We start from the raw sequence: 23,929 nt of genomic DNA, 5'->3' as shown, positions 1-23,929 counted from the left end.
ATTACAGATTATTGTGGAAAAGAATTACTTTCCTATTTTAATTACATGATTATTAAAAATGAACAACTAAGACAGCCATAATCAGTCTCTTTGTGATAGCCTTGTGAAGTAATTAAGCATAAGACAAACATACACATTACCTTACAAGGGAGTAAGTATGCCATATCCCAAATTAACACTATATGCCTTGAGAAAAAGTGATACTTCAGGAAATAGAAGCTTTTCTGGGAACATCTGAAAGGAGAAAAATTTTATACATACCTACTGAAGATGGTATGTCTTTCCACACTTCAAGGATCTTCTTGAAGAGTTGTTCATTTGCTTCCATGGAAAGGGCTTCGGCATTGAAAGTGAGCATCATGCCAATTCCCAAGGAATCAGGTAAAATGATGATATTCTGTGGTATAATGATTTCCAGGGGCTGGAATTATGTTTCATAAGGATTTACATGTCCAACATTTTATCACTACTACTTTCATTGAAGCAGCTTGGTTGAGCAATAAAGACCAAAAAGGGGTTCAAAATGCAGGGAGGAGAGAAATTTCTATTTCAGTACTAAACAGCATGCTATCCAACATTTGAAAAGAGCCTTCCCTATGTCATAAATCTGTCACTGTTTAATATTCTTCTTTATATTTAGGAGAAAACTTTGTAAAAAGCAGAGATATACTTCCAACACAGAGAAATTCAATGAAATTTCACAAACTATTATGTATAATGATAGAAGAAACATTACTTGTTTGATTTCAGATTCATTTCAGCACACTAATTAATACTTTAGTAAGGAATGTGTGAACCAAGTAACATATACAAGATCACTGCTTATCAACTAATTTATTCAAATCAGAAATAGAAAATTAACTTTAAAATAGCTTGAGTTTAAACATTTACAAGGGGCAGCCTTATAATATCCTTCACTGCTTGAAATATATCCTCCTTTCACAAAAATATGGAATTTCTTATCTAATTTATATAATCTTAAAATATCTTCAATTCAGAGATGTATTAGTTGACAGAAGATGAAATACTAAGAAATATCTAAGAATTTCTAAATTTCATGATGCATAAAACAATGTGACAAAACTTGCCTAAACTACAGATATTGTCACATTAATCATATTTCCCTAAAAACCAAACAATTAATTCCTCTATCATTTTTCGAATTTAGCAAGTTAAAGGAAAAAATGTCAGAAACTATACTTGCCAAACCCAGCGTACTCAGGCCAAGTGCTTGAGGCCATGTCTCAGTCTCAGCAACAACAATTCTTAAAACTAAAATGGGGATCCAGAGGCGAAAAGCAATTTTAATGCGTTCCCTGGGCACTCTCATGAGCAGTTGAATCAGAAAAGAGATGAAGGAAGAGAGAAAAAGAAATTCAAGAAAAAAGATTGTCTCAAAAAATTTGTTTAGAATAGATCTGGGCTGTTGTAAATCCAGAAAGCCTCAAAGGTAATCCTCTTGCTTCTCAGATGATTCCTGAAGTAACCAGATATTCTGTAGCTTTACAGCTTTTGTAATCTAGCACTTTTGGAAAAGTATTATTTTTAGTACATTCTGTTTCAGAAGACACTCCCTCCTCCTTTATATTAGAGTCCTTTCTCTTTTAATGGGTCAAGACACTAGGGCATTTAGCTAAAAATTCTATTTTTTAATACACTTAAGGTATCCTAATTAGGCCAGAAAATGATTTTTTAAAAACCTCACCTTCTCTCATTCTTGTTTCCATAATAGTTAACTGATCGTTTCAAAAGAAAATAATGCTTCTTGCTTAGTAGTCAAGTGGAACACAGAATTCAATCTTCCTAAATGACTTTCCAAATAAGTATAAACTTGCACCAACACTGTGGTGTTCAATAATGCACTACCTTCAAAATAAAGGCTATCTGACATGACATAAAAAATAAGATGCAGGAAGTGATGGAAGACACTCCAAGTGAAAAGTACTATAATATTTATACTAAAATTAACCTACACTCATTTAAATGGCTTTGGCTGGGCTTGGTTCAGTATTTTCTGCCTTATGAACAGTGATTTCTATATAGTCATAGGTGACAACAGAATGATCAGCTAATTAGATTGTTAAATATGACCAAAACTTTAAAAAATTTCTCCACTAATGATCTGACAATTGCTCCATGTAATCTGTCAGAGATATATAGATAATTCTGAAAGCTGTGCAAAATATCACATTACTACAGTGGCTAGCAGTACATAAAAGTTTTCTCCTGGAATTTTGTATAAAGCTAAACTGCTAAAACTTTAGTGATTGACAAAATGGGGAATTCAAAAAGGGTGAAGCAGAGATTTGTTGGTTCAGCCCTTCCTTTTTAATATAATTTTCAATAGGACAAATATCATTTCTACCATCAAATTTGAGATATAGGAGAATTATATTATGTATGGTACGTGTGTGTGAGGGGTATTATGTTATGTTCAAGCTCTTTAGACAAATGATGTGTATAGTATTTTTACAACTATCCATATTTTAGATGCTGTGCCATATTTTCATATTTATAATTATTTGAGTTAGGAGTTGATGTGCATTAGCTTTTAAAATGCTGAATCTTTGATCAGAAATTCTAAGTATAACTTATACTGTAAGAGAATACTTTATGATAATTTGCTATATATCACAGTTAAAGTACAACAATCTGGATAAAGAAAGGACATACACATAATAATGTTGCAATACTGATGTAATTTTAAAAAATCTATTAATGAATTATGAGGTGCAGAAGACTAAAGCAAGGGTTGCAAACTCATATGGCTACAAGGGCCAGTTATTATAAATACATAATGGTGGATGGATAGAGAATGTATAGCGTATGTTCCATCTAAAAGTGGACAGGCACAAACTGGTTCCAGTTGATTATGGCCAGATAGTAATGTTGGTCTGATATTGTCAGATCATTGGTTTTTCAATAGAAATCCAGATTTTAAATGTAAACGATATTCACTTAAAAACAAACAAAAATCACTGTTGCAGACAAAATCTATCTGCGGAACAGACTTAGCTGTCTGGACTAAGAAACCATCAGTGATTTTTGTTTATCCATTACTACTTTCTGGCACTTTATACTTACCTTTTACGTCTCAGTTCTAACATAGATATTGATACTCATATTTTTAAAACTTTAAGAGTTTTGACAGTTGGAAATAGTCAAATTGTGTTATACAGTAATTTCTAGGGATCTTACATTATTTGGCAGGGTCACATCAGACATAACCTCAGATTCTGCATCAATGATGTGATATCCATCTGCTGAGCTGAAGAAAATCTTTAGTCTTTTTTCAGAACCAATAGCCAGGTCAACTGTCACTGGCTTATGACCAAGTGTTGGAAACACCTGTAGATATAAAACCAAATATGGCCAAAAGGCCAAAAATGACACTCTGTCTAAGGAGAAAATTCCCCTGCCCTTTTGTTTAACAGGTTTATAAAACCCAGAATTATTTTTAAAGTTACATAATATATTTAGAGACCTATGTATTATAACTTTTCTTAGGTCTGTTATTACAATAAGAATGATTATATTCAGGTTCTAAATATTGAGTTTTCCTTCGAAGGCCAAATCTCCAAAAATCATAAGAGCCTTGTATGGCCCTGTACTCTGTTTGCTGTCTTTAAATTCCTTGCCTTGAGCTTCAGCAAATGAAGGAGCTCATCTGGTCTCTTAAACCGGTTTGCTGGATCAGCTGCCTGTATTTTTGCCAGTATTCGTATATAGGCTTCATAGGACATGTAGTCTCCTTCGGAGTCTGCTGATTGATCAATGCACACTTGGTAGGGAATGAGAAAGGCCAGACATGTTAACCTACCATAGACTGGATGTACTCTAGGCTCTTATGGTTCCTAGTCCAAGGAAACAAAAAGCCAAACAGGATTCATTGCCAAGTTCAGGTCACAGTAGAGGACTGGGCATCACAGGTTTCACCACACTGTAGTCATGAGGTGGGATTCAAGAACTGGAGTGAGGACTTGGACCAGGAATTGTGTGTCAGGCTACACAGACTGTTGGTACTTACCTTCTTTGCTTTCCAGCTCCATACCAGGCAGCTCTGACCAATCAGCAGACACCCAAGAACAAACCCATATCCAAATACTGACAGCTGACCCAAGGCCCAATTTAGGGAGATCAGATCAGGGATGTGATTTGTGTCAGGACAGACCCAGACTATCTATATAGTAGTCTGTGCTATTTATAAAAGAACATATTTATTGTACAAATAGACATTGAGGAGTAGTCATAGATATTAACCCATCTTTATTGTATACATGTGATGTTTTGGCCTACAAAATATACCACGTAATCAGATCCTGACCTAAGATACAATAGTATTTCATGAATATGTTGTTGGGGTCTATCATGATGTATCCCTATCAGTGCTTTGTAAAAACTTGTCCAGGGACCAACCAGTTCAAAATCTCCTGGGTTGTTTGCTAAAAATATAGATTCCCAGGCTCCACTTCAGACCTACTAATTTGGCCTGGAGTTGGGTCTGAGATCTAAACTTTTAACAAATGCTCCAGATGATTCTTATGTATATCCCAGGTTAGGAGCTACTGGACTCTATGTAATATTGCCAGCTCATTAATCAGTCCTTATTACTATAGAATAAATACAAAATAATCTTATTTATGTTGAATTCTGGAGCATTATAAAAAGATAATGAAGATAAAAATAGTCCCTAGTTTATGAGATGTGATTAAAAATCATCAGCAACTTAATTGTTTGGGACACTAAATGGTTACCTTAAGAGGCTGATCCATAGAAGTTCAATTAAACCATAATAAGGGTGGAAACAGTACTCATAATCCAAATAAGCCTAACCACCATTCCTTGTAATAGTTCTAGAGAAAAATGTGTTTAGAGATCCAGCTTGGAAGGAATATAGAGCCATCCTTTCCTCCCCACCCCCATCTACTGTAGCCCTGGTAATTAGAGCAAAGCCTTTCTCTTCCTTCATTCCTCTTCCAGGTTCATTCCTCTACCATTCCTCTACAATGGTAGAGGTTTCCCCCTTTACCATTGTCACACCTTTCCTTACCTTCCCTCTGCTCTCCACCCCCCACTAAGAGAGAACAGGGACTTTCTCAGCTTCAAGTCATTGGGGTGGCACCCAAAGCTTGTGTTTGTGGCTTTAGAAGAGAAGGTCTTCATGTTGACTACAGGAAGTGGGAGTGAGGAGCTGGTGGGGAGGTCCTTTAAGGGGAGGGGTCAGGGATTTCCCTCACACTCTCCCTTGGTGTGGTGCCTGTGAATTATCTAAAAAAGGGTTAAATGATAATTATTGACATGGTATATTTAAATTACATTAATTGTAGAAGAATGGTATATATTTCTGCTACTCTATTCCAAATACTGTTCTGTTTACAATTTCTCAAAAGAAAAACCAAAGGAAAAGGAGACCACTCACTTTAATGGCAGTGCTTTCATCAAAGGACTTTGGTGCCCATGCATACAGGTGAATTGATGATTTCAAAGCGATTGCAATATATGTTGTTTCTTCATGTTGCACTACAGTGATAAAATACAAAGAAGTAACGATGCCACAGAGTTAACAAGAACACTCAAGTATTTGTGTTTGTTGTTGAAAATGTCATAATAACAATGTAAGACCATAGATCATTTATTTTAGAAAAGTTATTTGGTTACAATTTGATTCCCAATAGAAGGTGACAAAAATACTGTATAGCTTTATGGAGTGTATGCATTAGCCTTTAAGAACACTCTAAATTGTGCACTGAAAACTACAGAAAATTGCTGAAAGAAATTAAAGAAGACCTAAATAAATGGAAATACTTCCTCTGTTCATGGACGGGTAGACTTAACATTGTTAAATGAGAGATGTGATTAAAAATCATCAGCAGTCAGCAGTACTGACCTTAAGAGGTCAGTACTATCCAAAGTGATCTACAGATTCATTGCAATCTCTATTAAAGTCCCAATGCCCCCCTATGCATAGATGGAAATGCTGATTAAAATTCACTTGGAATTGGAAGAGGTTCCAAATAGCCAAAACAATCTTGAAAATGAAAAACAAAGTTGGAGGACTCACGGTTCCCAATTTCTAAACTTACTACAAGCTACAGTAATCAAAACAGTGTAGTACTGACCTAAGGACAGGCATATAGATCAATGGAGTAGAATTGAGAGTCTACAAGTAAAGCCATTCATTTATGGTCAGTGGTGCCAGGACTATTCAATAAGGAAAGAATAATGTCTTCATCAAATGGTACTGCGACAACTGAATATCCAAGTACAAAAAAATGAATTGGACCTCCTACCTCAATCCATATATAAAAAATAACTTGAAATGGATCAAAGACCTAAATGTAAGAGTTGAAACTATGAAACTCTTAGAAGTAAATATGAAGAATATGAAGAAACCTTCATGGCAATAGATTCTTATATTTGACACCAAAAGCATAAGCGACAAAAGAAAGAAACAGATAAATTGGGTTTCATTAAAATTAAAATTAATACTTCTATGTATCAAAGGACACTATCAAGAAAGTGAAAAGACAAAGTATGGAATGGGAATAAATATCTGCAAATCATATATCTGATAAAGGTCTAATGTCCAGAATATATAAAGAATACTTACAACTCAACAACAAAAAAATAAATAAGCCAAGGAAGATATACAAATGATCAACAAACACTTGAAACGATGCTCAACAACATTATTCATCAGGGAAGTGCAAATCAAAACTATAATGTGATGCCACGTTACACTCACTTGGATGGCTAGGATCAAAAGACTGACATTTACAGGTGTTGGTAAGAATGAAGAGAAAAATGGAGCTTTCATACTTATGGCAATGTAAAACAGTTCTGTCAGTCACTTTTAAAAATATTCTGGCAGTACTATCTAAGAGAAAAGAAAATATTCACTCCAATGTACAAAGACATGTATGAAAATGTTCATAGCAGAATTAGTCCTAATAGCCAAAAAGTGGAAAAAGTGCAAACGTATAAAACAATGGATGTATACAAAACTGGATAAACAAAAGGTGATATATATATATATATATATATATATACAATGCAATACTATTCAGCAATAAAAAGGAATACTGATACATGTTGAATAGGTTACAGCATGGATGAACCTTGAAAACATTATGCCAAGTGACAGAAGCTTGTCACAAAAGACCACATAATGTATAATTCCATTTAAATAAATCGTGGAAAAAAGACAAATCCACAGCAAAGAAAGTAGATCAGTAGCTACTTAGGACTATGAGGGGAATAAGGTAAGAGGAATAAAATATGGAGTGACTGCTAATGGCCATGAGGTTTCTTTCTGGAATGATGAAAATTAGATCATGGTGATGGTTACACAACTCTATAAACATACCCTAAAGCCTTTAATTGTATACTTTAATGGGGTGTATTTTATGATATGTAAATTATTTCAATAGAGCATTTTTTTATTAAAAAGGAGAAAAAAATATAAAAAGTATATGCTTGCTCTTGGCTAGACCTTCTGGCTCTCATGAAATATTTTGTCCTACTTCTAGATTTATATTTGTGCTAAAACCCCGCTTCTTTGGCTGAGACACTGCTTCTGTATTCGTTAGCCAGACTTCATCTGAGACTAATATATACGAATTCTCTCTCTCCTCTCCCCTCCCCTCCTCTCTCCTTCTCTCTCTCTCATTCTGTGTCGCTGTCTCTCTGAGTCTAGCTTTGCTTTCTTTTTTCTTTAAACCGTTCAGAAGTAGGTCAAAGAAGCATGATTAATAAACCCCCAAGAAGCAAAGGAATTCTTTGTTAAGCAAATAGTTCCAATAATTTTTATATACGACAGTAACTGATATCGGTCCATTATTTTGTTGACCTTGGAAGGCCATGAAAATACCACGCAAGTATGGTTATGTTGTTGTCCTCCTATGTAAGGGTGCTACTGTTTCACCTGTCAGTAGGACAAATGTTATTGGTTGTTATGAGAGCTGGGATGGGTTGGAATGCGGTCAGCCAGGAAAACTGGACTAAACTAGTCCATCTGTTTACCAAAAGCATAGATTTGCAAGATGATTATCTTTGTAAACTCTCTCTTATTCAACTAAAAACTCGATAAGTTAGTAAGGGGCAGTTCTGCTATATAAACTTTTGGGTTAACATCTGGGAATATCTTTCACCTCTGGCTACCACATTTATGTAATATGATTTGGAGGAAATTAGTGATACATAAAACTAGAAAAGAAAGTAGTATATTTAGTTGATGCCTAAGTTGTCTGGGTGCTCATTCCTACCTTTATTGGTGTTTGTGTACATATGTACACACATATGGAAACCTATCCTTGGAAAGGCTCTTTGTATGCAGAACAAAAACGGTCAGTCAGTGTAGAAATATACTGCTGCAACTCATATTATGTGATTCCAGCTATTTCTTACCTATGCCACTAGTTCTGCCTCACAGGCAATTAGTAAAGAGGAAAGAAGAAAACAAAGGCTGAGTGTAGAGGGGATTTGCTTCAGAAACAGAAAGAATTGGATAACATTACTTCCAAGTTGTTGACAGATTAGAGCAGGACTCTAAGACCTTGGATGTGTTACTCCATTTCACAGTGGATGGTTGTGAAGAGACAGGGGAAATGAAAACACAGTAATCAGATAGGAAATATTTAGTAATTATTATACTCATGAATATCAACAGTGGGAATGAGAGCCAGCAGACAATTGATGAATTTTCGTTTTGACTCATGGTAAAGTTTCCTGGTCAGTATTAGGAGGGATTTTCTGATTTTGAAAAAAAGGAATTATTATGTGATCTTATTTTATTGCTGTTCCAAGAAAAGATAATGTCATATAAATCTCCTTGTAGGTTATTGAAGATACATCAACACCATTTATATAATTGAAGTTAGATAGAAGCAGGAAGAAATATCAGTTCATATGAACTAATTAGAGTGACTGGGAAGGGAAGAAAGGTGAGAAAGTGAACCAAACTTAACTCCAATAGCTATTTCAGTCAATCTATATTTTCTCAATAACAGCCAAGATTGTGACATAAAAGACCTGAAAGGTATCTCAGTGAAATTCACTCATTTTTGTATTTGAAGTTGCAAATTCTTTTCTTTCTCTACTTTGCCTTTCACAATAATGTTCTTTACCAAATGAAGGGAAGCAAAATTTATATAGCTATAGTAAACACGAAATGAGACTTACAGACACTGAAGTGTTCACAGCCTGTCAACTTATCAATAGCTTTGCAGGCTTCCTCTGTCTTGAGCATTTCCTCTTGTCTTCTTTTACTTTCTGGATCATCATTCAAAATCTTGTTTCTCAGCCAGGTCAAATGATACACCCGAAGTCTGTTCTTATGGCCTGATAAGAAAAGATACAATGTTTCAATTCAGTCTATTTTTTTATATATTAGAAGAACAAAAATGGTAAAAGTATTTTTGTCTTTTTAACCGAATGTTTTCATTAAAGTAAAAATGCACTTTAAAAAATCTATGCTGCATCAGAGTTTTCCCTTTAGAGTTTGGAAATGTGATAGCAAAGTCTCTCAGTCTCCCACTTACAAGAGATAGCTGAAGTATCTACCAGCTACCTATGTAGAAGCAAATGTAAAATACTTCTTTGGGACAGGTTAAGACTGCCACTGTGCAGGCAACAGAATCACCATCCATTCATTTGTACCTTAGCTTCTTATCTAAGTCATGACCTTTCTGGGATTCAGAGACCCAGAAGCTATCTCTGGTAGTGTGTATATATGAGAAGGGTGTCTTATGTATTGCTTGTTAGGCATTCTGGGCCAGTGAGATGGGTCTTTGTACTCTTTCATTCCAGTATACTTACGAAGTAAGTCCCATCAAATTTCTACAATTCCTTCAGAAAAACAAGCCATTAAAATTACACATTTCTTTTCATATATAGTGACTTTACATCCATTTTTAGGGTTTATGACTGTAAGATTTCTGGGCCCAACAATAAGATTCTCATTTATGTAATTAATCTTAAATATATTTTTATACAACATTTTTGAGCAGTGTTAGAATTCAAGCATCTATATCTATTGCCATTCTATTCTCAAATGGTAAAATAAAATTGAAATCCAAACTATTAGATATCTTTCTATACTGACATTCTCAGTACTATTTGATGCAAAAATAATCCATATTTAAGAGAAACTTAAGAATTAAAAAGAGAACATTTGGGTTAGAGAAAGCTGGATAAAACGTAAAGAAATCTGTTATCCAGATGTGCAGTCTGGAAGCCACCCAGATGTTTTCAAAAACTAAATGTTGCTTCTGTGTGCCTCAAGCAATTATAAATGAATGACCAAAAAATCATGACACTTTAGCATATCTGTAGAGGATTTCTCTAACCAAAACTTAAAGCAAAGTTAATCATATTTAGGACTATACATAATCATTAATTAATGTGCAATATCGTTATTAGGTACAGACAGGAAGTATATAAACACATAAAATTACTGTGATTAGCATAATTTTATTCTACAGTCGAACCATTTAAAAAGTTTTTCCTAATCTTTCAACAGTCATTTTTTTGCCTAAAGTCAGCATTAATGTTAGTGCTTTCCTGATACCAAGTACTGTTTAGTAATCACAATAATTATTAACATCCATATACTTGTTCTCTCATATTTCAAGGTTCAGGATCTGACTGACCAAAACTAAGAAGTTCAACTACTATGTGGGAAGAATGGAGAGATCTTAGGGGATCCATTCTTGTTACTAGTCCTATCTGTAGGCCCTTATTATACAGCTGTGGCAGAGACAACAGAGTCTCATTTTTATCCAATTATTGTCCTTTTTGTTCTTTGTTGCTTCTAACACAAGAAAGGTATATAGTGGTGGTTAGTGTGGTCGTGTGTGCATGGGTGGGTGAAGCTGTGAGTTGTGAAGATGTAGGTGGCTACTCAGAAAAGACGTGAAAGGATGCAAATGGCATGGTTTTTCTTGTCACTGACCTTGGACAGGTACATTACAATCAAATATCCAGACACCAAAGGAGAGTCAGAAGTTTAAATTGTAAATAGGTAAGAAAATACAAGTAGGAAAGCCTGGTGTCCCAATTAAAATGTATATTTATAGTGCTTTCCTATGAATACTTTCACTTGAGAGAGTCTTTAGCCCAGTTTGAAACCTAATTTATCTGCATAATTACTCAGTTAATTTTAGTTCTTAAACAAACCGGAGATGGTAATCAGCAAATTGAGTGGCTCTACAACTTGAATTTGACGGAATGGTCTTCGCTTTATAAGTTTAGTAATGTCTGCCTTTCCGCTTCTGTCCATCAGATACAGATTTGATCGAGTTCCCAACAGCAAATTCACTCCTGTTCATATATGAAAAGAAAAGTGCTATATTAGCTCAGATTACATTTTTATAATTGAATTTATACTAGTATTTTTGCTACTCCGGTGTGCTGATCTATGTAAAGGTGACGTTTATCATCTTAGGCTAATGTTAACTTCATTCTGTGTAAAAATGAACTCTCTGCCAACAGAACAAATTTATTTTCATTAAAATATTGAAGATAATACCCTCTGGCAATATTCTACTGGCTGGTGTCTTGTTTGCCATCACACAAATAGAACTTTATGTATATCTCAGCACCTTTCAGTAGTGTCCCAAACTTTATAAAAATCAATCAACCTTTTTGAAAGTTACCATTAAATATAAAATATGCCTAGTATATATCAAGCCTTCAATTCAGTTGATTTCTCATTGCTAACTGTAACATGGTTTTAATGCTTTTAGAATAATTGCATGTAAATTGTTTTTAAATTGAGTGATTCTGTGTTCACACATATATTAAAAAAACTTATATTGCTAAATACCTATAAAATTAGTTTCTACTTTCATGTATTTACACTCCTACACTCTGTTATTTGTGTGCTGGCTTTATTCATTCTAATACAAGCACTGTTTATAGACTGAATGAGAAGACTAAAATAGCAGATTGAAGTAAAGTTAGAATATACTTCAAATGGGGGTCAGTCTCAAGATGGTGGAGTAGAAAGACCCTGAACACACCTCTTTCCATGGGCATACAAAAATTACAACTATTTACAGAGCAACTGTGTATCAGAATGACCTGAAGACTAGCAGAAAAGATTTTCCACAACTAAAGACATAAAGAAGGAGCCACAACAAGATGGAAAGGAGTGGCAGAGATGTGGTTTAGTAAAGACCCACACCCCAGGGTCGATGACTCATAAACAAAAGGGATATCATAACCACAGAGGTTCTACTCAAGGAGCAAGGGGTCTGAAACCCACATTGGGTTCCCCAGCCTGGGGGTCTGGCACTGGGAAAATGAGTTCCTAGAACATCTGCCTCTGAAAATCAAGTGGGGCTTATGTTCAGGGGAGCTGGAGGGCTATAGGAAAAGGAAATTTCATTCTTACAGGGCATGCACAAAATCTCACATGCTCCAAGTGGCATGACGCAGGGCAGATGCAGTAGCGTGAAAGATGCCTGGGTCAGAACCACTTCTTGTTCTTAGAGAATCCCCCTGGAGAGGCATGAGGCAGCTGGGACCCCCCTGAGGACTGACACTGGCAGCAGCCATTTTGGGGATCTCGGTCTACCACATTGACACATATTATAATCTTTTATTTTTCAAAATATAAAATCACAAATGATAAAAATGAGTTACTAGACATTAAGTTCATCTCTGGGTAGTTGCCTGACTGGAATGATAATGAAGTAAACTTTGCTTTCTTGTTATCCGATACATTATATTAGTAGAACTTTGAGGATGGCTTATTTTTTTCCAAATTGTTTAATCCACATAACTATAATGTTTGCTACACTGCTCTATTTTTAATTTAAAATTCTGTCTCCTGTTCAATCATACATTAAGCAAAGTCTATGAAACTGAAGGTAGGAGGTTGGCATTTATTTGGGATTTTTCCCTTCCTTGCATTCATTTATTCTGTTTCATTTATGATTCAGACCCGCTTGAGGTAAAATATTGTCTCAGCATTACCAATGTGGTTATAATTCTTCTGGAACAAAGGGTTGAAAAAGTCTATCAAAGTTAAGATATTACACAAGGAACTTTCTCTACAAATCCTCAAGATATTTTAAAAACAAGAACCTGAAGAAATTTCTTGTAATATCTCATTAGGTATTATATGTTGCATTCTGCCCAAATTAAAAATGCTAAGCTTGAATTTTCAAATAATCATAACCTAGTCCAATTTTATATTTTAGCCAAGTTAATTTGGGCCGTAAAGAAAAACAGAATAAAAAGGGTAGGAAGTAATTCAAACAGCAAACTGCATTGAGTAAAAATAAATCAGCAAATAAATAAATAAGCAAGTTAACTACTGTGTGTGTATATGTATGTGTATATATGTATATACTTGGAAATGGTTTTTCAATAGCAAACACATGTTTACATCTATGATTTTTCACAAGTTTGCTATATAGATAAAAATATATTCTCTAAAGTATAACAACTCAGTTTTAAGAAACAAAACTCACCCCACAAAGAACCACAGCAGATCTCAGAAGTGAATTCCTTTTCATACATGTGGATTAGTGGTTTTTTACATTCAGGAGAGACATAGAGTGGGTTAACATTGACTTCAGAGGGTTGCTTAGATGATTTCTCAGGTACTTCCACTAATCCAGCATATACTGTGAAGAGAAGATATTGAGAGAACTTACACCATATGCGCTTGAGTGTTTCCACAAATGAGACATAGCTTAGAAAAATTCCTTTTCCTTTACTGTATTTTATTTTTTTATTGGAGCTATAATTTCTATAAATCCTAAACCATCAGTTAACACAAATCAAGATGGTCAGAATACATTTCTGAATATGAATATACTTCAAGTTACTGTGATTAAATTACAAGTAAAATCCAGATGAGGGACCCAATTTCTCAATTGTAGTTCAAATTTAGGTGCCATAAAGACTAAGTGAAGAGTAGATTTAAAAATATATATACATCCATCTGAATTTATGTCAAATGAGTATCAGAATGATTTGATTCTTTTCTGATAATGAACCAGTGGTCAAACACTGTATTTAATATGTGAACAGACTGCAGCATTCGGAGATTATATTAAATACACTTACAGATGGTACTGGCAAAGTCAGCATTTGCAGCCCCTTCAGAACCTTTGGAAGGAGATGAGTGGCTGGCAGAAAAACCTGATTCTGTCGATACTTCTGATATGTCCATAGTGTCATTCTCATCACCAGGTGCTGCAGGTGCAGCACCTGAGGCAATGGCATTTGAGGCTTCACTTCTACCACCTGACTCCTAAAAGATGATTAAAAATTTATTTTGACTTTATTAGGAAATTAACAGTGAGAGAAATATGATATGCCTAGTGGTTATTTGAAAAAGAGAATACAAAATTTGTAACATCTTATAATTCTTTATCCTTATAAAATCCACATTTACTCAACAATGTTATCAAAAAAGAAACAGGGCTTCCCTGGTGGCGCAGTGGTTGAGAGTCCACCTGCCGATGCAGGGGACACGGGTTCATGCCCCAGTCCTGGAAGATCCCACATGCCGCGGAGCGGCTGGGCCCGTGAGCCATGGCCGCTGAGCCTGCGCGTCCAGAGCCTGTGCTCCGCAACGGGAGAGGCCACAATAGTGAGAGGCCCACGTACCGAAAAAAAAACCAAAACTAGCTAACCTATATTGAGACAACTGATGCCAAAGTAGAAATTCAAGGAGCATGAACTCCTTAGCTGTATAATTTATGGACCTAAAATTTGTGGAGTTTTTACTATGCATTAGATACCCTGCTAGGCATCTTATTTACATATTGTTGTGAATCCTTGCAACAACCCAAAAAGTAAGTAAGATCATCTCCATTTTACTTACAAGGAAACTAAAGCTTAGCGAAGTTATATAATTTATTCAAGGTCATAGAGATAATTAAGAGGATCAGTTTGAAGCCAAAGTCTGTTTGATTCCAAAGCTTACATTCAGCTATGCTATGGTAGATTCAATTCCACTTTGTCAAATGACAAAGCTAATGATGGAAAATCAACTAACACAAATTCAAGAGTGTGAACATGCTTCAGTGAAAATTTAGCCAGATTCCATTAACTTACAGAGAAGAAATTCAAGGATAAAAGTCACGAAATGTGACAGAATTTATGTGGGATGCCATATCCTGTGGAAAAACATACCAACAGTTTTTGGTAAGCCTGTTTGCTGATAAGCATTTCTTTGTTTCTAAACAGTGATTGAGACAGCTGTGCTGCCCTGTCAAAGACTTGTTTTTATGACCTTTCCTGCCACAAAATTGTTGCCGCATAGCAATGGGAGATCAGCTCGGTGCTTTGTGACCACCTAGAGGGGTGGGATAGGGAAGGGGGGAGGGAGGGAGACGCAAGAGGGAAGAGATATGGGAACATATGTATATATATAACTGATTCACCTGTTATAAAGCAGAAACTAACACACCATTGTAAAGCAATTATACTCCAATAAATATGTTAAATTAAAAAAAATAAAAGATTATCTCATCCTAAAAAAATTAAAATAAAAAGAAGATCCATTTACTCTGTAAACGTCAAAAACATTTCTTAAGATAACTGGAGATAACCAGGGGTGCTATGAAAACTGTGCTGGGACATCCTTTTTTAATGTCTTTAATTAAGATAAGTAGGTAGGCAGTTAGGTAGGTAGGTAGTAGGTAGGTAGGATGGATGGATGGATGGAAAGATAGCTAGATAGACAGATAGATAGATAGGTAGATAGATAGATAGACAGATAGAGAGGCAGACATAGATACTTTCCCGCTGATGTTGCTTTCCCATTGGAAACCATCTAGGGAGTTTCCTCCTTCCTTGTTTTCTTTGTTTCCTTCCTTCATTGATTTCTTCTGTAATTACTGTATGCCTGCCATAGACGAAGCCCTAGGTTGGACCCTGGGATTGCGTGAGTAGGTAAAGAAAAGTAATCAAGGATGGATTAAAAATAGTTCCTGCCTTTTAAGAGTTTACAATCTATCGTGACAGAAAAGCAAGTAAACAAATAAATAAATTACAAAGTCATAAGTACTAAAATAAAACGATGGGCAAAATGCTTGCAAGTGCAGATGAAGGGGTGTGTAATTCTGCCTTGGGAAGTCAAAGATGATATATGAGTTGGATCATGAAGGATGACTAGTTCACAAGCAGAGAAGAGGTAAGGGGAAGCCTTATAGACAAAAGGAAGTGCTTGAACATGGTCACTAATTCATGAAAGAGCACGGCGTCTTCTAAGCTAGTTATGATAGGACAATAGGCTGGGAAAATAAATTGGCATGATTTTTCCTTTGTCTGGAATCTCATCTCTGTTTTCAGATATCCAATACTCCCCATTTGTCAAGAATTAGTTCAAAACCCACGTGTTCCAGGAAATCTCTGTGATAATTCCTATTTATCTAGCATATGTGAAGCTACTTGAGTATTTTAAAACATATCTATAAAGTCTGTAAATATTTTGTGAATGACAAAATAATTGTCTAAACACAGTACACTACTTCTGTTTTAAATTGTATGTGTTAACACTTCCTCAAATAGTTAAAATAGAAGATAACAATTCCACTCCTAGGTATATAGCTCAAAGAATTAAAAAGAGGGACTCCAACAACTGATATTTGTATACCAATGTTCACAGCAGCCAAAGGTGAAAACGACCCAAGTGTCTATCAACATATGAATGGATAAACAAAATGTGATATATTCATACTACAGAATCTTATTCAGCCTTAAAAAGGAAGGAAATTCTGATACATGCTACAAAATGCATGAACCTTGAAAATATTATGCTAAGTGAAATAGACAGACACAAAAGGACAAATATTGTATGATTCTGCCTATATAAGGTACCTACACAGAAAGTAGAATAGAGGTTATTAGGGACTGGGGGGAGGGATAATGGGGAGTTAATTGTTTGTTTGAGATGATAAAAAATTTCCAGAAATGAATAGTAGTAATTGTTGTAAAACATTGTGAATGTACTTAATTCCACTGAATTGTACACTTAAAAAATGGTTAAAACATAAAATTTTATGTTATGTGTATTTTATCACAATAAAACCTCCCAGAAAAATGTATGTGTTAAGAGACACTATCCCAAGCATGTGATCTGAGTAATAAAGGTAAACAAATAAGATATTTTTGTCCCTGGAAGAAAATAGGAACCATCCAAATTAGAAGAAATAAAGATCTATCTACAGCTATAATTAAAAGTCTTTAAGGCTTTGGGATAGAAGTTTAAAATATATTTGTAATGGCTGGAAATATGACATATCACATGAAGAAACGCATTCACAAGGAGAAGAGTTCATTCTCCTTTTCAAATGGCATATTACCTCTGGTTTATGTTCAAATTCCTGGGATGCTGGTCTCTCCAATACTGGATCATCTATCTCTGAGCAATTTCCTTCTCCATTGAGTTCAAGGGCTTCACTCTCTTCATTGGTTCCACTGACTCCCTCATTTCCATTACTCTCTTTGCCTCTTCTTCCACTGCCTGTATTGGCTCTGTGTCCTTCATGGTCTCCAATGGCTTCACTGCCCCTAATGGCTGTACTTCCTCCGTGGCTTCTACTAGCTCTCTGGCTTCCATTGCTGCTGAAAGTTCCTTCCCCTCCATCACTTCCATCTTTACCATCTTGCTTGTAGCTTCCACCTCTGCCACAGCTTGGCCTGATAACAAGATCCAATTAATGACAGAAAACCACCCAACAAAAACATATTTGAAAGTCAACAAATGAAACAAAATTAGTATGCCTTACACATATGTACTATCTCCAGGCATGTTTTTGTTCTATGTGAACACTACTGGTATGATATAGATATGAAAAATGTCCCTATGTCTTGTCAATCTTAAATATTAAATTAACACCATAGCCACTGTCAATTCCCTGGCTGCATTTGGATGGCAGATGGAAGAGAACGTGCATCCTTTATTAGGAACATGTGTTAGGTTAGTAGCAATAATATGTTTTATTTTCTTAAACCATAGACTACTTCATGCATTAGCAACTTCACAGCCACATGAATGATCAAGCCCATATTTTTGGTTCAACCACAACATATTTAAATAATTCTTATAATATATGTAATTTATGTTAATTTAAACATGTGCCTTTATTTTCTAACATGTGTATTGTCCGCTTTGCAACAGATTTCCATTAATTGTTCTACTATTATCACCAGGAAGTTCAGTAATATAGATCTCATTAAGTTAAGATAGTCACTTAATTATTTGCTAAGAACACCAAGCTTAGCAAAATGTCTCAATGATCTTTTGCATAAGGGACAACATAAATATGTACCTATGATAATTCTAAAAGCAAATGAATTTGAGAACGGAATTCCTGGTAGTTTTTTAGTTGGCAAAAAAGAAAAAATGTTGAATGAATTGTAGTCTGTTCTGTCATGTATATCCCCAGTAACATTTGAAAATTAACAAAATAAAATATGGATTTCAATATTATAAAGCAAACAATTCTCCCACTGTTAATTATTTTTCTAAAAATATACTATATTAATGAATCACCTTTGAGAGCAGTTTAAATACAAACCATAAGCACATGTAAATAAGAACACACCGGCTGCTTATAGAGCAGGAACAAGTAACTATATATATATATAGCATACTGGTGGTATGCCAAAACCACTACTTCACTAAATATTACCACTTTGAGCAGCGACTCTATAAGAAGATAAAATTGAACGAGCACTGAATTTAGTTACAGCAGTTTTCAGAATCCCAAGGATAATGCTATGTTAGTAAGTTGGAGCTTAAAACTATCAAGTGAGTATCATGTTTGCACCTCATTTTTCTCAGCAAATTTAGAGATTTTGTTCACAAACATCAGGGCTTCAACTTACAATTATTAATAGGCACACTACTTAATTTGTCAGCCCATTTCTCACACTCATTGTGTTTTACAGGGTAGAATGATTCAGTAGCATTAATTTTAACAGAAACACCCAGACAGCTCCAGTTATAAAGAACTTAATAAATAGTTGAATGCTAATAAAATATAGTATTACAAGAAATGCAAAATTAAGTGTTTTGCATTAAAATAATTTAAAATCTATTGTTGAAAATCAACCATTTACCAACATGCAAGTGCAATTCATTCACCCTCTTGGTAATAAATTTTGAAAGTAAACCAAAGATGCAAATACTTTTGAAATGATAAAATATGGATAATGCAAGTAATCCAGAAAAACCAACCTTGGCCAACTAGGAGCATCATCACGATTATTGCCTTTGTCATCAACAACCTCATCATTGTCATCATCATCTTGGTCTTCACCAGCATCATTAGCCTGATCAACCTGGTTATCCAACTCATCACAGCCATTGTCATGGTCATAAGTATCTTCATAAGCATCATTAGAATCATCATCATCACCATCAGTATCAGCACCAGCATCATAGAGTTCAACATAATCACCATCCTCTTCAGGTGGCTGAATGACAGGTGCAGGAGTTAACCAATCATTCCGGAAGATTTCAGAGAGTGCATTATAGCCTACCCATTCATTTGTCAAGTAAACGGGGGGTGATATTTTTCCTACTTTAAATCCATCTGGAACCTGTGTGCACAAGAAAGGTTAATGTAGTCTCTAGTAGCCTTTCATTTTCTTCTAGACTGGAAAGCTTCCAGGCTGATAATATTTTAAAATGTATTTTCAATTGAAATGAAGATGTTCACTCACTATATAGAGCCAACATTTTTGTGAGGATGAGCTGCCAAAACCCAAACCTAAGGCTATGATCATTAATGACCTTTCTGGATCACACAGGGCAAAATTTACTCACTTTGTTTTACATTAGTCCTACTTATCTGCTGAGAACTAGACATTTGGTTTTGGTGCTGGAGAAGAGAACAGATGATTTAACATTCTAGAGAAGACTGTCACTCTTTTCCTTTTGCTTTATCCTTTGATATTGTGATTAGCTCTTAAAATTGATGTTAATTTCCCAGCTCTAGTTTTATACAACATAGGTTGTATTAAAGTAATGTAAACACTTCTAAGAAGTAAATTCATATAAATTCACCTTTAAGTATGGTATGTGTCCTATAAGCAACCTCTGAGCAATCTGAAAGGGGTGTATGTGTAGTAAGGTAGAGGTAATTACAAAAGTAAAACAGAATGATCTGAAAGCACACTACAAAAATAATTAGAAGCCCTTTTTATTTATGAAATTAGAAGGCATTTTATTTTTTGCTAAATGTTTTATCTTTATGCATTGCCTCATCATCCACGAAATGATATTAGACAAAAACTGAGCATCTAAACCTTACTCCTTAATTTGAGATTAGCTTCTACAAATAGCTTTTTATCACTCCTCTCCCGAATATGTTATGACACAAGAATGTGAAAGTAAAATATTTTATGATAGATTAAATGTTTTTATATTTTACATTACAAAACATTTTACATTAAATGTTTTTACATCGATTAAATTTAATTTCTAGATTTCATATTCTGCATACTGACATACCAATAGAAATATATATTTGAAAGATTAATTTAAAAACTGAACACTTTAGCCTTTCCCTCGAATGAAGATGAAAATATGTAAGTTAAAAGAAATTGAAATTTAAAAAGAACAGATATAAATGCTTTAAGAGTTAAGATGGAAACCTACATGGATGTCAACCAGCAACCTCTGATCAATAGTAGAATAAGGTGGTGATGACTGGGACCTCCTCCTGGTCACAGGGCTCTCTTCCTCAGAAGAAGATTCTGTGGAATGCCAAAAAGACATTAGTAACAGTTGTGATCACAGCCATTGACTTCATTTTTATAGTGCACCAGTTCAATCCCTTGGTATTTTTCTTGTAGCCCCTTTCCATTCTGGAGATATCACTTGGTAAATTCTTATGGGGCTAAGATCCTATGTTCTGTTTTCACAGACAGTGACAGGCTCAAGGTTTGTTCTGTTAGACCTGCATGGCTTTTTTTTTTCAGTATTAAGTGTACACTTGCTAGGTATTTCTCTCTATCTGTGTAACAAGGTACACAATAAGACTGGTATACAGATAGTCCCATGAAATAAAGAGAATGTATCAAGAATAGGAAGGGCTGGGTGGTATTTCTGGCCTCCCATACTAACCAGTAGAAAAAGAGCCCAACAGTATACTAGAAGATGATGGATTAGACAAAACTTTCAAGAGGAGAGTTGACTCTTGAATCGTAATCTCCCAATTTCTACTCAATGATATATCTTCAAGTATTTCAATACAGTTGAGAAGTGAACAACTGAAAAGTGGCAAATCTTAGCCTTTTTTATAAAGCCAGGAACCCTTCTGTAGAAGCTCTCTGCAATAGAACTTTCTGCAGTAATAGAAATGTTCTGTATCTGCATTGTCCAATACAGTAGCCACTATCCACACATGGCTATTGAGCATTTGAAATATGGCCAGTGTGTCTGAGAGGTTGAATTTAAAATTTAACTTCATTTTCATTTTAGTTTTAATTTTAATAGCCACATTTTGCTAGTTGTATCACAATGCACAGCTCATTTCTATAGTGTAAATATTTCCATTTAAAATGCAAATTTGTCTGGATTAGAAGTCTGGATTTTTTTTTTTTTTTTTTGCGGTACACAGGCCTCTCACTGTTGTGGCCTCTCCCGTTGCGGAGCGCAGGCTCCGGACGCACAGGCTCAGCGTCCATGGCTCACGGGCCAAGCTGCTCCCACGGCATGTGGGATCTTCCCGGATCGGGGCACGAACCCGTGTCCCCTGCATTGGCAGGTGGACTCTCAACCACTGCGCCACCAGGGAAGCCCAGAAGACTGGATTTTTGATATTAAGATTTGTGGTATAGTAAATAACATCTGTGGTTAAAATAGAGTGAGAATATTTAGGCTCAAATATCAGTAGATCTGGGTGAGTGTACTTAGAAAAAGCTTCACTAAGGGGACCCTCAAGTCCCTTTTTATGGTTTTTGTGTGCTTGGAATTTGAAGATAAATAGTACTATCCCTCTTTTATTTGCAGCCTTGATACATAGCCAAAATATTGACACTAGAACTCGAAAAAGCATGTATTTGAAAACATTTCTATCTTTTGAGAATATTGTACTGAACACATCTTACACTTTATGTTCACATCTTCTGACACTGTTGTACTTTTGCAATTTATTATCTTTCCGTAGGAAACTATTTTCTCTCAGGTCTTTTGGTGTATCATTAGGCTAAGTAAGAAGTTTGGGTGAATATCTGAGATTTTGAGGCAAATTTGTAGTAAGGTGTTCTGATTTCCTGTATCATGAAGTATTGAGTCTCATGGGAACTTCAAATCATCTATGTAGCACACACAATAAAATAACACAATTTTAGAGCTAAAAAGAACTTTAGCTATTATCTACCCAGATACTCTCCCTTTCTCCCTCCCACCACTGTTCATAAACGTTTTGGGGCCTATTCCAGAGTTTCCTTATTTCAAAATATACAATATGAATAAACCTTAAAGTTTTAGCTGTTTCTTCGGTATTAGCAAAATTAACCCTAGTCAAACCAGAAAGATTCTGGGGAAAAAAGTCCTAAAGTTTCTCTTCACACAGGCTTATCTTATTTCTCACAAGATAATATTTCTGCACAAGGGGACACTACCATTTAAAAGAATTATGCCATTATCTGAGTCTCCTAAGAAGAAGAATAGGGTTTTAAAATTCAGGTCTTTGACTATATGATTTTCATACAGTGTACCTATATATCCATTTAATTATTGACATTTTAATAAAATCTATATGCTATATTTTACAGACGACTTGGGGACTCAGTCAGGCATTTTTCCCTTACTTAACTTACTTGAATTGCTTAAAAGTAGATAGTGCAAGATTTTATGACCCAAGGCATAACTTTTCACTTTGTTTATCTGATATGTCACAAATCTATAATTCATTTAAACTCTCTCAAAAGTACATCATAAAATAAAATACTTATTTGAAATTCATATCACAGTTTGTAAAGTTATTTTCTATGATTTTATGGATTAATTTTTCATTTTGAGTAACTACATTAATTTTTAACATTTAAGAGATACTGTATATATCTTACTTTGGGGAGGTGAAATAACAAACTGATAAATAAAACACATGCCCGCAACTACTCCATTTAATATTTCAATATTCTAAAGATTGCCTATAAATTTTAGCCTGTTGTAGAAGCCTCTCTCAAATTCCTTTTCCATATTTTTCACACATGGTTTAGAAACTAAAGCTGACCCCCCCTCCCGCGTCCCTAGACACATTCTTAACTACTACCCAACTGAAAGAAGAAACTTCAGAAAAATTACTTTCCATTTCTCAAAGGTCATCACTGATCACCTAACTGCCAAATCCAATGGCCTCCTGGTCTTAATCTTACTTGGCTTCCCTGACACTATTGATTCATTCCTTCTTGAAATTCTTTCTTAACTTTTGCAAAATAAACTATTAAACATTAACTCCGTTTTGACTGTTTAAACTTTGTGCTTTGAATCACCTGATGCTGCTGGGCAATTTTGAGGATTTTGCGAACTTCTTTGTCTGATGTCAATGGGCTTCTGAGCTTGTTCCAAAAGAGACCGCTGAGGAACACTAATGAAAAGACAGAAAAGCATGTGTCACATCCTAACATTCATAAAGGGAATGTACAACTCCGCATCAAGACCAACAAAAGTTTTAAGTATATGGGTATATATCAAACTAAAAAGAAGTAGAGCTTAAGTAATATTTTCCAATTTCCCCAGATCTGCTCTTTTATCTAGAAGAGAGAAACAATTTCCAAAATATAAAAAATTGTCTTTATACAAGTATGTTTCCTTCACATATATATTTATTTCTAAAAATTTCTATGAACTTTCTTTAAGCTAATATTCAGACATTATTGCTACCTGGGTAAAACAGCAAGAAACATAAATTTATAGTGTATGTGAGTATTTTAACATGATAAAAAC

The 23,929-nt window shown here is 34.9% G+C and overlaps 1 protein-coding gene across 6 annotated transcripts in view; it reads right to left on the bottom strand.

The window, feature by feature from the left end:
- NRK (Nik related kinase) overlaps window positions 1-23,929 on the bottom strand; it is a 166,444-nt gene that overhangs the window by 7,320 nt on the left and 135,195 nt on the right. For 4 of the 6 annotated variants that reach the window (XM_029241276.1, XM_029241277.1, XM_029241279.1 and 1 more), the window contains 11 exons: window positions 23,476-23,570; window positions 20,633-20,730; window positions 19,208-19,572; window positions 17,328-17,664; window positions 14,080-14,266; window positions 13,479-13,634; window positions 11,176-11,319; window positions 9,181-9,339; window positions 5,420-5,520; window positions 3,199-3,348; window positions 262-397 (listed from right to left, as the gene is read on the bottom strand). In XM_029241276.1, the coding sequence (XP_029097109.1) occupies window positions 262-397; window positions 3,199-3,348; window positions 5,420-5,520; window positions 9,181-9,339; window positions 11,176-11,319; window positions 13,479-13,634; window positions 14,080-14,266; window positions 17,328-17,664; window positions 19,208-19,572; window positions 20,633-20,730; window positions 23,476-23,570 (1,928 nt within the window). Of the gene's footprint in view, window positions 1-261; window positions 422-3,198; window positions 3,349-5,419; window positions 5,521-9,180; window positions 9,340-11,175; window positions 11,320-13,478; window positions 13,635-14,079; window positions 14,267-17,327; window positions 17,665-19,207; window positions 19,573-20,632; window positions 20,731-23,475; window positions 23,571-23,929 lie in introns of all 6 variants that reach the window. The other 2 variants (XM_029241281.1, XM_029241278.1) reach the window with 2 other exon arrangements.

This window comes from Monodon monoceros, unplaced genomic scaffold (genome assembly GCF_005190385.1).
Source record: "Monodon monoceros isolate NGI ecotype Baffin Bay Population unplaced genomic scaffold, NGI_Narwhal_1 Super_Scaffold_22, whole genome shotgun sequence".
NCBI classification, from domain to species: domain Eukaryota; kingdom Metazoa; phylum Chordata; class Mammalia; order Artiodactyla; family Monodontidae; genus Monodon; species Monodon monoceros.
This window is presented reverse-complemented; position numbering and strand designations above follow the sequence as displayed.